General features: G+C 28.9%; 1 protein-coding gene across 2 annotated transcripts in view; it reads right to left on the reverse strand.

Annotated features, from left to right (window-relative positions):
• LOC142322003 (ubiquitin-conjugating enzyme E2 R2) overlaps positions 1-15,392 on the reverse strand; it is a 97,114-nt gene extending 81,722 nt beyond the window's left edge. For both annotated transcript variants that reach the window (XR_012755758.1, XM_075360578.1), the window contains exon 1: positions 14,848-15,392. Coding sequence is in view for 1 of the 2 variants with exons in the window: in XM_075360578.1 (XP_075216693.1) it covers positions 14,848-15,024 (177 nt within the window). In the remaining variant the exon portion in view is untranslated. The remainder of the gene's footprint in view (positions 1-14,847) is intronic.
• Between the last annotated feature and the right edge of the window lie 356 nt (positions 15,393-15,748).

The following is a 15,748-nucleotide window of genomic DNA, read 5'->3' on the forward strand; positions in this document are numbered from 1 at the left end:
TTGGTCTAGGAAAAAGAAATTTGTGAATAACAAAAATGTATTGAGGAGGTATCATTCAGCAGCACCGGATTGAAAAATGAAATGACAATGGTTATGTCTCAATGTCCTACACATGAAAATATAATTTTCTGCTGCTCAACAGATTGCCTGGTCTTTAAATTTAATGTAAAATATTTATCATCTTAATCCCAATACTGCTAGCAAATAAACACATCTATCGCTATTCTAATCCAGCAACTGATCTTTTAATGGATTAACTACTTAATAAAACAAAGAAAATGCAGTAGCAACACCCGGATTTTAATCCAAATCTTCCAATTATAAATTATGACCCTGTTGCTCTCAGATTACAAATTACTCGTATATCATTAATTTTTTTAATTTTTTTATAATTTACAGTTTTGATTCTGTTATAATGCCATGGTAAATTTAGCATGTTTTGAATTATGACTGCAGTATATATATAATTTACTGACATTTTTAATAATTTGATTCTAATGAATGTTTTAATAATTTATTTTATTTTATACATTAATATTTTAAATAACAATTGTCAATATTTTACAAAAAAAATATTTTACTTTCATATGTGTAATTTGTAAAAGTCTACTGATAATGGAGTAACAAGCTGTTAAAGTGCTACAGACATATAGTAAGTGTTTTTACTCTTTATGGTAAGATTTTTGATTATAATTTTTATTATTAATAATAATTATTTTAATACAGTGGTTATAATGTTAGGTAAATTAATTTATTTTTTAATCTTAATTATTTTTCGAGTAAATTTATTGTATGTAATTTCTTTTTCAATCAGGGAATATAGCAAAGTTTACTAGTAAGCAACATAGTAAGTATTGTGTTGCAGCATTTCTATTTGACCGTTTGTGTCTGCTGAATGTTCTGTGAACAAGGCTTCTACTTAAAATACAACTACACATTAGTTTTTCAAAAATTCTAAACAATTTTCTTTCATGTTTTAATTTTCTTGTTTCTATCACAAAAATATTTGTAAATTTAAGATCAGTTAGGATATCTTCAATTTTTTTTTAGTTTTACATTAAATCACAGATAATTATAGTGAAACATAGTACTCTAACAAGTGTAATTAATAACTTTAAAAAAATATATACTTTTAATCTATTAGTTAAAATTTCACCTTTGTTATTAGATAGAATTTTAACTGCAAAAAAAATTTATAAAAAAATATGTGGTCCAACTTGTAAACAAACTTAACTGTAATTATAGACCAACCAAACCATGAAATAAACTGGCATAAATATTATAAACTAACTAGCTTTAAAGTAGCAAATGGTTGGTAAACCCACAGCATTCAGGCTTAAAAGAACTAAAAACAAGGACTACAAATACAATGTTACAAATATAATTACAAATTCCTGCTGCAACTTTTTTTTTTATTAAGATATTATTCATCTTTAAAGATCTTTAAATTTTGAAAATCTTTATTAAGTTTTGGTGCTGCAATCAGATACTTTTCCAAATATCTAACACTTTTAATTGCACTTATAGAATCTTTAGTTACATACAACTTTCTTCAAGGTAGATAATGCTTATTAATTCTGTACACAATCACTTTTTCATCAATCGTATTAATATTTTTAAAAAACTTTCAAATTGAAGTATTGTCTGGTGCAATAATTTAGTTACTAAAATCTCAGAATTAGTTTTAATTTTCAGAGTTTTACTAAAAATTTGTACAAATTTTTAACATTTAACTTTAATCTAAATCATTTATAGTTAAATATTACCCAAATTTCTGAATTTGTTATTTTAGTATTATTACTATACCATTGTTTTTCTTTACCTGTTACAGCCTTAAAAAAAATGTTTTTAGTAACAAAAGTTTTTTTTTTTTATTATGTAATTTTAATAACCTTTTATAATCTTAGTTATATATATTCAAAATAGTTTTTAAAATTTTATTAAGCAATTTTTTTTAATTATTTTTTATTTCACTTTTATATAGTTATTATAACAGATAAAACATGTTATCATTAATTTAGTTTTTTTTTTAATGGAAAAAAATGCTTACACTAAATTTGTGTAATATAGAATACAAATTCAGAACACCTCTTAAAGACATGTCTTGTTTATTCGTATAGTTGTAATGATACATGAGGATCCTGTATTATCAATAGATCAGCGAGTCCATAAAAAAATAATACAAGAACGGATTGACACATACGACTGATATAAAAAAAAATAAAATTTAATTTAATTAAAGGGACATAATAGCTTTTACAAGATGAATTTAAGTAAATGCAACAGGTTAACATTCAAGAGCCTTCAGTTAAATTTAATTAACTCATTAGCTTTAAAGTTAACATTCTTACATTAGATACAAGGAAAATTGAATCACTTCAATGCATTTGTAAATCACTTCAAACTATAAATGCATTTGTACTGTTAATACATTCACAGCAATATAAAGCAAAATATTAAAAATAATCTATTTCATCACAGTATAAAGTAGTTTGTATAAGACTCCGATGTCAGCTCACATTGAAAACTAACTTGGTTTGATAATGTATAAAAAAAAATAATAATAATGGCTAAGTTATTTTTAATGAAATTTGCAAGTTGATTTAATTTTATATCACACAGCCGTTCACAAATAAAGCTTAGTCTATAAATAGCAGTTTCAATGTCAACAGCTGGAGACACCAACTACATGACATTGAAAATGTTTTTCTGTTTATTTTTTCATTTGATTGATTCTTATGATATTCTGAAGTTACCAAATACCTGGTGCAGTTTTCTTGATTTGGAACCCATAGACAGCTGTGTTCATTGTTCACATGAAGGGTGCACCAATACTTTAGTTAAATTTGCTGATCACCAGCCCAGGATTTATTAAATTGAACCCTACAATTAAATAGTAGCCTGGGAAGCATCAAGGAGCCATTAGCATCAAAATACATGTGATTCAACCAGTCTTTGAATCATCAACTGTTTGCGTAGAAGGTTACCATTTACTTAAACATCTGTACCATTCAGACACACTTTTTTTTAATAAATTTAATTTCTACAAAATTAAAAAAAAAATTGATCTAAAATACTTTTTTTTAAATCATATCCATTACTATTTATTTAATTTACATAAACCAAATAAGTGGTTTCTGAAAGGCTGTAGAGCAATAGCAGGTTGAACATTGACAGATTGAGGGAATGAGATAACTAATTATTATTCCACCAAAATTCTATTTTATGTAAATATTTTAATGTACACTTACAATAATTTTACTTTTATGAATTAAAGAAGGTCCCCTCAATGAATTACATGGTTTTAAAATATTATGAACACTAATCATGGAATAGATATACCAGCTGTTAAAAAGAGATGCCTTTAAAAATTACAATTTTAATTTCTCCCCAATTTAGAAAATTCTATTTAAATAACTTTAAGTCATAATTTAAATCATATAATTCTAGAAATCACCACTATCAGTTCAACTGCATTTAAAGTTTTACCCAGAAAACATACAGAGATAAACAAAAGCAACTTGTTTTAAACTTATGTGTAATGGGTTGTAAATTATAAATCTGAAATAATTTCAATTTTGAATTTTTCATAGTATCACATCACTTAATAACCATAATGAAATAGAAACCCTTCTATGAAACAATCAGTAGAACAAGTAAAAAAACAGCAGGAAACTTAGGTTTAAATATAAATAACTGCAACATTCAAAATTAGTCTATTTCAGTACAAATGGAGAATTATATTTCGCTGGTCTACAATGGCCAAAGGGTTTAAGCAAGCTTTAACAGCAATAAGTCATCAATATTTATTATAGTAAATGAATAAATGTGAATTTTATAATGAAAAAATATCTTTAAAAAACTAAGCTAAACCAAATTTGTATACATTTTTATGAATAAAAACTAGGTTAAGAGATTTTTCTTTAACTATAATAAAATAATAATAAAATGTTAATTTAAAAATCATTTTTACTGATATTTAAATAAACAAGGTTTGTTTCAAAGTAGACATGCAGTCTCCACTACTACTACTAATATTAAAACTCAATAACTGACCTAAATTTTAAACTTTCACAATACCATTTATCAATGTCACCTATAATATGCAAGTTCCACAATTATGACAAATATATGCTTATCAATGACATGCTGATACAAATTGAATATCTAATAACACAACAATAATGTTTATAAAAATTTCATTCAATTCCGTATTACTATAACAATATAAAGTGGCCAGTTTATTAACACTGTATCTGGGTTAAACAACTAAACAGCAGATTCTGACATAATTTTAATTAACGAGTGAAAATAACTTCTTTGTTCATAAACAATAACTTCTTCAATAATAAAGAAAAAGATAACAAAGTATGAATTTGAATGAAACTACATACATAAAATATTTATCTGATAACCAACACGATGAAGTACGATATAATCGTAGCATCACATGGCAAAATTTAAAAGAAAATACGTATAAGTTTTGTACAATGGCAAAGTTTTGGAAAGCTACAATATTAAATTAGTACCACTTCCGATTTTATTTCTTATTGAAAAATATAATGATTGATTATACTAGAAGCAACATTAATGAGAAGAAATAAATAACTATTCTCCCAAAATATAATAATATCAATGTATTATCCAACATGCAGACAATAAAGAGAAAAGTGAATTTAAAAAAAAAACCACAAAACTTTTAAGTGGTTTAGCATTCACAATTTTACAAAGCTCACTCACTTCAAACCTTCTGGTAATAATACCTATTTTCTGAGCCATAATGCAACAGTTATAGGAGGTAACCTGACAATCGACACAAATCATACTTAAATGCGATAATGTGTAATAGGCATCACCAACCTCAAGAATAACCCTGATTTCATGCCAGGGCTTATCAGGAAAAGAAAGAAGTTTAATGGTTTCCTACTACTTCCTTCACAGCACCGAATTTGTATACCATTCCCAAGTTACCCAAAACACAAATCATATTAAGCCTCACATGTGACACCTTCATTCAAGATCAATACAGCAAACTAGCGGTATCATGAAAATCATTTCTCTCAGAAAAAAGAACCATGACTGATGCTGCTTGTAATAAGGTGCTGTATGTATGTAACAACGGTAACAAAATCAAGAAGAGGGAGTGTAATCCAATTTATTAATGTATTCCTCTCTGTAAAAAACAATTTAGGTATTGTAGATTCTGTCTCAACTCAGTATGGGAAATACAATGTAAGAAATCCTTCAACTGATGTCAAACTTGAAATTATAACAATCAAAGGATGTCCACAACTAATGGAGTCTGTATTTTGAGTTGGTTACACTGAGAGGTACTTTTCATATTATCTACACCTATGTAGGGGAGCACAGAATATGTCCAAACGTGCAAACATGGTTTGGAGGAAATTTGGGCTGTCCGGGGAAATTTCATAAAACGTTTTACCAGTCATGAAAAATAGAAATCATGACGTAAATAACAACTGATGTTGTATTCACATCATTTTTACAATTATTAATTAGAATAACTGATCTTTTAACAAGTTTTGAAAAAAAAACATTCATCCTACTGAGTATTAGTCATAATTAGAACAAAGGTAGCAACATCATTCCTGGTGAGCGATGATTCATACTCTCAAATTGCGATAGGCAAGGGACACATTATTGATAAGACACATTGTGTCACCAGTGTGAGCATGCATGAGTGCGCTTCACCTCCTATCTAACGCAGTATTCGTTTAGTTGCTTTTAGGTAGGTAATAGTGTTTATTTGTTTTTATTAGTTGGCCGGCTGCAAGTGTATTTTTTTCTTTTAATAGTGAAGTAGTTAAGTGACTTTTAATAGTATTAAGTGATATACACAATATATAGTATAGTGAGAATAAAATATTGTAATCAGATTACAACTATTGATTACATCTAGTTCCCTTGTCCAGACCACCATTCCAGTTGAGATAAATGAAGAACTTGAAGCAAAACTCAAATTAATTAGGATAAAAAAAAATGGGTACTTACGTATTAACGCCACCGCAGCTACAGCTTTATTTAAAAACAAAGTAATCATTCGGATTTCAGTGGAAAATGGGCCGATATAGAGTTTAACATACATAAATATAATTTAACCAAACTTAACCTTCGCTTGCTAACCTTGACTAATTAACACCGTAATTTTTTGAGTATTTATTTAATAAATTCAGTAATTATTGCAATTTGATTATTTAAATAATAAATATAAAATAACCATTTATATTCTGTTTTGAATCTGTTTCGGCCCATTTTCCACCGAAATCCGATTGACTACTTTGTTTTTAAATAAAGCTGTAGCTGCGGTGGCGTTAATACGTAAGTACCGAAAATTGCTTCCAGTTAATTTTCAGCTAATGCCGTGCTTAATAGAACATATGAGCACAGTGCATTGCTCCCAATATGTAGAGCATTATAAAACCATTCCCAAGGAGTTAGTAGTTCTTAAATCTGGCAATTTTGGTATTTTCTCTCTATCAAGTGAACACCAGTTAATTCAACTGGTCCAGAGTGTATGGTTTAGAAATTTCAAAACCCCTTTAATTGATCACCTGTTCATAAATGGTGTATCGACTTTTCAGAAGCAACTGAGAAAAGAAATGCAATTTTCCAAAAAGAACATGAAAAGGTGGGTCTGAGGGTCGCTAGAGCAGCTTATAGTTCCATTAAAGAAAAAGATATAGGTGGGAAATATTTTGAAAGATTATAAGTTAAAATGTATTAAATGATGCTGATATTGGTGAGCTTAATCACTCCAAGGAATTTTACAAAGAATTCAGAAAAAACTTATTTTTTACCATGAAAGCAAATATTTTGGATTTTTAGGGTACTAAAAATACTGTAAAAAAACCATTTACCTTTAGTATCAACAGCAACAAGTTTCTTGTTCAGAAACTTGAATGTGCTATTGAAAATTTTAATATTAAAATAAAGGAACAGTTAAATGGTATGGCTTTAGATGGACAATATTTTGATCTAGGTGTAAATAAACAAACTGGCCGTGCTTTGTGATGCGGTCGACCATGACCTTTTCCTCCATATGTGGGACTTATCACATAGATTAGAATGTGTTTTAAATGATGTTTGCAAAGACAACACTTTTTCTTGTTTTAACAGTCAAGCTCAAACAGTAGGAAATGTAATGAAAAATTACAACCAGGGAACTGGCTATGAGGAATTAATTACATTAACAGATGAACTTCAAGTGAGTTTTTTAAACCCTAAATCATTCCAACAAACCCATTTTGTTCAGAGTGAATTGAGAGTTTACAGAACGTTTCAAAAAGATTTCAAATTATTTTACACTGCTTTGCAAAAAGCAAACTAAGTGCATCCAAAAAGGCAAGCACACTGAATCTAAAAAGTATTCGGTAGAGCTAATAAAATTCTCCAAACCTGAATTCATTTACCAAATACTTAAGGACTATTTATATTTTATAATTAATGACAAACTTTAGTTGCACCACACAAAATGTAAACATATGTGAACAGTCAACATATCTGGACAGTTTTTGATTATTACACTTCAATGAAAAACACACTGAAGAAAATGGAAATTGAAATGAAAAGTGTAAAATTAAATGAGGAGAATTTTCCATCTCTTTTTAAGGAGCTTGAAAGCTTATCAAGTATGTTTACCACTTGATGAAGATCTATGGAGATAAAGCCGTTCAAAAACTCAAAAACAGTTTCAAGATGGAGAAGAAATTTTATTCAAATGAAAAAACCTTCATAAGTTCTAGAAAAAACTATAAAACGTCTATGCAGCACTGTCAAATCGACTTGAAATAAAAATTAGTGAACCTCCTATTGTAGAAAATATGAGACGTTTTAGTAACAAGTTCCTAAGAATAGCAGAAGAAACAGATACATATACACTTGAATCTTTAGCAATTTTACAAATTGGATCAATAAAAATCACAGGTGCAACTTTCATGTTAAAGTACTTTTTCTACAGCTAAAAATGATGAAGAGCAATCTTGCAAACTTAAATTTTTTCAAAAAATACTAGATTCTTCAAATGAGGCCAAAAAAACCTTCTTTAATTGAGCAAGAAAACCGTAATCAAAGAACTATTTGCCAACATTGAAGTTAATAATGAAACATCAGAAACAATTTTCCTCCTTGAAAACTGCTTAAAAATCTGTAGTGAGGCTGTATGTGAATCTGTTGGATCTGTTATTAGCAACCTTCTGCACAACCAAAATGTAAAACTTGACACTATTTCAAGAATTCATTTTATGGAATGGTCCTATCATTCATCGCACTTTTAAAGAGATATTTGAACAGAAACTTTAATGGTGGAAAATACCATTTTATGAGATTTTTCTCAACCAATCAATCATATACAAATATTCAAAACATCAAAAGTCATTAACAGTCTCCACAAAGATAAAGTTCTAGAAATAAAACATGATATATTTCAGCACCTGAGAGGTAAATGATGGTTAACTCCATCAGATTTCCATTGGATTTACGAGTGTTTACCTCTCAGGTGCTGACTTATATTCTAATAATTAGCTTAATAAATAAGTAATCATTTATTTTATTTCAGTGCCCTCTTCAATGGTCATCTTCCCTTCCCTTGACAATCCTATGTACTGTGATTCCCATCACAATACAGCCAATATTAGACTATTGTGTTCGTTGACTTGTGATTATTAATGTATTTCTTGTTCAAAAAATAATTTTTTGAAGTAATTAAGTGTTTGCAACCCTTGTATTTTTATTACTTCTCTTTTTTTATAACTCATCACATACAATAAATTGATTGATAAAACATAATACTCCCTCGCCTTAGCTTTGGGGAAATTTCTGTCTAAAAAAATTGTGTTTGGGGGAAATTTCAGGCGTCTGAACATTTTTGCTCCCCTGCACCTATGTACTTGATTCCTGGAATCAAGTCTGTAGAATCAGGACTGAAGTACTGCAAAAAAATTAAGATATGGAACAATTTAAACAAATCGAAGTAGAACTGTATCTTTATTACAATATTGTTTTACTCAATAAACATATAGGCTAACTGTTACACTTTTATTAACCGAAATAAAATTCTACTGCTGACTATAATGTCATCATACATATTACCATGATTTAATCGTGATAACATAATTTGTCGAAATTTTCTACAATTAAAAAAAGAAAATTGTGAATCTTTTCAAAACTATATAAAAGAAAAAAATTTTTTCATATCCTATTACTCCTGTATTCCCAATTATATCCATTCTGTTTATTTTCATCTCTACAAGATTTTCTAACTCATCTGTTTGAGTCATAAAATATAACTGATGTGGATTTAATATTTGCCATATATTAATATTTGAATGTAAGAGAGGCATATTTATACTCATCACAACAAATAAATAAAGGAATATTAGTAGCCAATAATATTAGTAGCAGGCAAATTATGATGAAAACAAGAGATACAATATGTTATTAAATTAGTACCAACATGAAATAAAGCAGTAAATAAAGCAGTTTAGCTAACAAAAAAATTTCTGCAAAGTATTATAACAGATTTTGAGGGTTCAATGTGCTCAACTAATCCAAAGATTGTAAAAGAAAAAAATGATCATATAAACCTTAAATATGTAGAAAACACACTTCTAGGCTACAGGATGTTCATCTTAAAAGAGGCTCGATTACTTAGTTTAATACATAAGTACAGTTTATTGGCAAATACTTGCATAATAATTTACAGGTGTTGGAAATGATGTCAAACAACTTCTATACATTTATCAACGTGTTTGACCATGTTCTTGGCTATTCTTATTAATTGTACCCATTTTCCTGAATGGCACTGGTAATATTTTGTCTTCAATTCCTGCCAGATGTGTGGATTGCTCCTATAAACAATTTCTTTTAAATAACCGCATAGAAAGAAGTCTCAACTAATCAGATCAGGAAATCTTAGTGACGACAATCCTTAAGAAATGATTCTTACACGGAAAAACTCTAGCATCTCCATAGTACAGCGAGCTGTATGGAAGTGGCAATGTCATGTTGCAACAATCAGTCACACTCATCCTCTGCAGTAAGGCGATGAACTGCTGGATAATTTCTTGGTAGAAGGCAGCTTTACAGTTTTTTCATCGTCGAAACCACACAGCATATGCCTATTCTTTGTGGGTGTGGGAGAGATTCAAAAGAAATGTGAGGGTTTTTATTACCCCAGGTCAGGTATTAATCCCATGACTATTAATAAACCCATCAAGGTGAAACCATGCTTCACCTGTAAAAAACACTTTGACTAAAATGCCAATGTTGGCAACAAAGTTCTTGAACCACTGACAATAGTGAACCCTTTCAGCATAATCAGCATTAGCTAGCTCATGAAAAACCTGCCTTCAATATGGATAACATTTCAGCATTTACCTCTCTGCAATATGAACAAAATTAAGTACAATGTTCTTTTCCCGGCTTAATCTTCAATATTTATGATAAGAGATTGTAACTGCCACTTTAATGTCCTGTATGGCCATTAAAACTGACTGTTCAGGTCAGTTTTAATGTCCAGATCACACAGGACATTAAAAATGACCTGTGTCAGGTACATTCTAGTATAATACCGGATCTGTTTCAAAAACATTTTTAATTAACTTCTTAAATAACACTTTTCACTGGTGCTTCCTTTTCAGATTTCTTCCTCAACTTTCGCAGACAAACAATACGAGATTTCATCTCAAAATAAATTTCATCACAAATACACATTCTTCAATAGTTTACCGCATTTTAACAATTAATAGATGATTACACAATTTTGTTTATAAGCTAATACTTGACACAGACTACCAATAATCAAAGGTGCAAACAATAAACAATCTTCCCCATCACAGCTCCATTTGTACCAACATCTTCCACATTATTTTACCCATCTCACACAAATATATCATTTTAACAAAAATATGCATTTAGTATAAACTACCAAGTGATCGGGCCTCTTTAACATTGTACACTCTGAAGTTACACCTTAAATGATTTAATGACTTAACATACTGATATACATCAGCTTCAATCAGATTAAATTCCAATATAAAATTCTACTATAAGACGACCTGATATGAGCCACAGATAAGCAATGATACACAGAACAAACTCTTTAAAAAAAAAAAACATTCATTTTTAGTCAAGGTTGATAACTAACTACACATAAAATACGTTAAAGAAAAAAATTTAAATAATGACAATAGTGAAAATGTCAATAAAATAATGTTTGTGTGGGTGTGTGTGTTTGTTTGTGTATGCACACTTTAAAAAAAAGTTGATAATTGATATGGCAATAATCAATATGAAAGTATAGTTTCATCCAAAGTACGGTTTTTCTTTACAGTTAAAATTAGGTTTTTCATTCTACTGATACTTGACACACTACAATCTATGGCACAGTTCTTTATTTTAAAGGCACTTTAACAGAAAAAGTTTGCAATAATTACTAACAATTTCTTTCAAAAAATAATCACTATTTAACAATCTTGTTAAATATTATTATATTTACTTTTGTACTATATTATACTTTTGTATTATAATATTATTATTATTATTATTATTATATTTACATTGGTACTTAAATTTACTCAAAATGGATATACAAAAAATATCCATTTTGACTTAGCACAAAAAATGCATTAATAAACTAAGTATAGAACATCAAATTATTTAAATGAAGTAATACTGGTAAATCTACTTCAAATTTCAATCTATAATAATATGGTACAATAAAAAAGGTTTGTATAAGTAATTAGGATCTCTGTATTAAGAATCATACATTAACTTCATACACTTGATCAATAATAACATCAGAATGGTTATTTCAACAACATTATGCATAGAAACCCCAGATCTGTAATTTGAGAATTAATAAAGGTAAACAGCTATTCCTCTCTAACAATGGAAGTAGATTTTGAGAAGTGAAATGGAAGAAGTTACAAATTTTGTAAAAATTATTAATTCACATCCAAATCAGTATAATTACATCAATATACTTGCTAAAAAAAAAGAGATATTTACACTTGTTAAGGCTGTAATAACAGTATATTTGATGTTTTAAAAAAATTAAATGTCAAGGAGGGATTACTATTTAAAGTGCCCTTTTAAGTGCATTTTCTTTATATTTAACTTCACAGTTTTTTCATCTTTACAAATGTAATACTACATAAAAGGCAAACAATTTTATTTTAATGTCAGGTAAAAAGGTAAACTTTTAAGTTTAAAACTGACACTTTTTTCTACTTCCATCAGCAAACTTTTTTTAAGCAGATATTTATTTTAAAAGTGGTAAAAATAATTAAAATTTTTTGCTTGGAACGACATGTTCCAGATACCTAAGTACTGCTCAAAGATTTCAATGATCATGTTATTTCTCATTTAAATAAGATTGTCAATGCAGCTTCGGCTGAGCCAATGACCACTCCTATTAATATATTAAACTTCACGTAACAATAATGAACAATCCACCACTTTCTGTGGCAGAGTGGTAGTGATGAGAGCAGTTTTTGATTGAGCAAACATCACTGTCGGCAGGATGGCGACTGCACTGCCGAGGGCAAGGATCCCATGCAGCTGTGGGGTGTAGCGGCATCTCAACAATGGTAGTAGTGAAAGTAAATATCACGCAGGACTCTGTGATGGAGCTGAGTGAGACTAGGAGGTCTATCTGCCTCTCGATGCTAGACCAGACCAGAGTCAACAAGTAGTACCCCCTGACTTATGTCACGGGGTATGAACTGAATGTTGAGTTCACTAAAAGAACTAGGACTAAATTTTATTGTTGCGAAATTATAAAAATATTTTTGAAATTAATTCAACAAAATTTTATTTTTGAAAAAGCAAATTTGAATTTAGCAGTATTTAAAAACAAATACCTGTTCATAACACAAATTTTATTTTTTAAGTATGATACATCTTATGACTGAATGACAAACACATTTTCTAAACTTTACATACAATGGACAGCCCAATGTCATTTCATTAAATAACTTAAATTAACTCTATTCAACAACTCCTCAGCATCTATAATGTAACTGCTACGTTGAAATAACAATAGAGATCTTATCACACCCAAATATCCTCAAGGCATATGAAATAAAGAAATACCCTCACTGTCAATAAAGTAAAGAAAAAAATACCAGTCATATAGGATAGGTTATTAAATTTTAATCCGATGAATGAACCTCAAAATCCAGATTTCTCTTTAAATTTAAAATAACGACTAATAGTATCTTAAAATCATTTAATGAATAAATCACATTATACTAACTTTACATTCACACCTGTCATGTACCAACATAGCATTCACATCTTTTTTTTGTTAATCTACACAACTTTCAATCTATTATTTTTTTCTTTTGGGATAAGCTTCTTATAACTGTAATCAAGATTGGAATTGCATTGAATACAATTAAACTTACTTTCTAAGATAAACTCCAGCTAAAAGACCAAATGGAACTAATTGTAAGAATCAGAAAAATGTAATAACAGCCGGCTGAAGCGTAAGCATAAGCAGGTATTCATAAGAACTTTATATTCCAATTTAACTGAAAAATTTTTCAGTATTAATCACATTATTTCAAAATTCAATTAATAGCAACAAAAATAATTATGACAAAATATTATTAAACAGTAACCTTGTATATTAAAAAAAAATGGGCTGAAGACCTATTTCCAGTCTTTGTGGGCATTCTCCTGGATAGATGGCTTTTTTAAATTCTGCTAGAATGACCTAAATATGTCATTAAGCATCATTGGACCCCAAATTTGGGATTTCTATGAAAATTCCTCATTTATTACTTAATTAAGAAACTTTCCAAGGTTAGTATTCACAGGAAAATCAATTTGAAGATCGGTCAATGCTTGACATCTTGAGCCATTCAAAACAGGAAAAAAAATCAGCCCAACCTGTCCAGCAGAATGTCTGAACAGACTGGAAATAGGTTTTGAGCAAACATTTTACCAGTGGGAGGAAAGGAAAAGGTAGAAAGGAACAAGGGGGTTTGGGGATGAGACGTGTCGAAAATGGAATTTGTTTTAAAAGATATAACATTACTTTGTAATAATAATGCTGTAGAGGAGCAAGGAGCCACTGACAAAATATTATTAAATCGTAATTATTTAAATTTTTTCTACAAATAAAAAACAACTTAATAACTGTTAATAACTTCAACACTGAAAATAAATTACAAATTCATTCTGTAGAGATTTAAACATAATTCTCTACAGAGATGAAAATTCTACTACAACAATATAATTATTTAAAATTAATATTGTAGTCGTAAGCAAGTTAAGAGTTTGAAATCAAGTTAAATTTCTCAATATAAGATACAAATTAACAAACTAAAATGAAATATAACCGATTTTATAAACATCTACAAATAAATTCTCTAAGCAACTCCACATGCAAATAATAGTCTTTTACTAGCACAAAAATTCTCTTCTCAATTTCATAAATATTAAAAGTTTGTATCAAAAACAGTAAAAGTTACTGTTCATAAAGAAATTTTTCATGTTTTATTATTTTCTTATAGATAAATGGGTACAGCTTTATGATATTTTCTCAAGTTAATTATATTATCTGCGTAGGCAGTAAATCAAGCTAAGCATTCAAGAACAATGACGACGTTGAATAATGTAATTTAGCTAACACTCGTCTACGATTTTACAATAATAATCATATAATAATTCAAAATTCTATACACAAAATACTAAACAAAGTACCATTAAGATGAGAAGAGTATTAATGAACAAATACGAATAGAGAAACGTGGGCACTTTTTAGTCACACGTGTGTATTGTTAGCCAACATTAATTTACAAATATCAGTATAAACATTACCTTAAAATATCCCCCTTGATACAAAGTCTCAGGAGGTCCGAATATGGCAACTTCCCATTCAAATAAATTATCTTCATGGGCAAGTTTAACACGAAATCCTTCAACTGGTTCCTCCTGTAAACTTTTATATTCTAAAGCCAATGCACGTAATGCACTACAAGTAGGCTGCTGAGCCATTTTAAAAATTGTCCTTAATAATTTCACTAAATTCAGAAACTTGTGAGAACAAAAATCTGTTTAATATTTTAAGTTAAAAAATATAATTTAGAAATGACGTCTTTTACACCAAACGTTCACAACACAATCAATCTTCGTCTCTGACCTTACTTAAAATCCTTTCTTTTTTTCACAATTATTACGGCAAATCGCACACTTTGGAAACAATGCAAATAATACATTAAAGTCTATACAATAAAACTAAAATTAAAACAAAACATTTCTAAATACTTTCATATAAGAACGATGTAGTAAACAACAAAGACACGACAAAAATGCAAGCGAGACTTTCGATTCCTCAACGATCAGCTGTCTAGGGGCTGCAGTAGCGTAATGAAACGCTGCGTACTATGCTACTGCGCATCAAAAGAAACCATCAAAGGAATGTATTTGCTGCCACCTATTGAAAAATTACAGTACTATGATAAAAATATGAGATTCTCAAAGAAGCCAGTGTTAAGTTATAAATAAAAAGCTAAATAGGATAAGAAAGGACTTATAAGCACTTGTCCTATTTATTAAGAGAAATAGAAATATAAGTAAACAGTACCGATCCCTGAAACAGTATTCAGTAGCCCAAAATTACTGACCCAATAAACCTTTTCCTGATTGTAACAGAAAAAGTCAATGAAGGATATCAAACGATAATTAAAATAATCGTAAATAGAAACTGATCTATATCTAT

This window comes from Lycorma delicatula, chromosome 3 (genome assembly GCF_047948215.1).
Source record: "Lycorma delicatula isolate Av1 chromosome 3, ASM4794821v1, whole genome shotgun sequence".
NCBI lineage: Eukaryota > Metazoa > Arthropoda > Insecta > Hemiptera > Fulgoridae > Lycorma > Lycorma delicatula.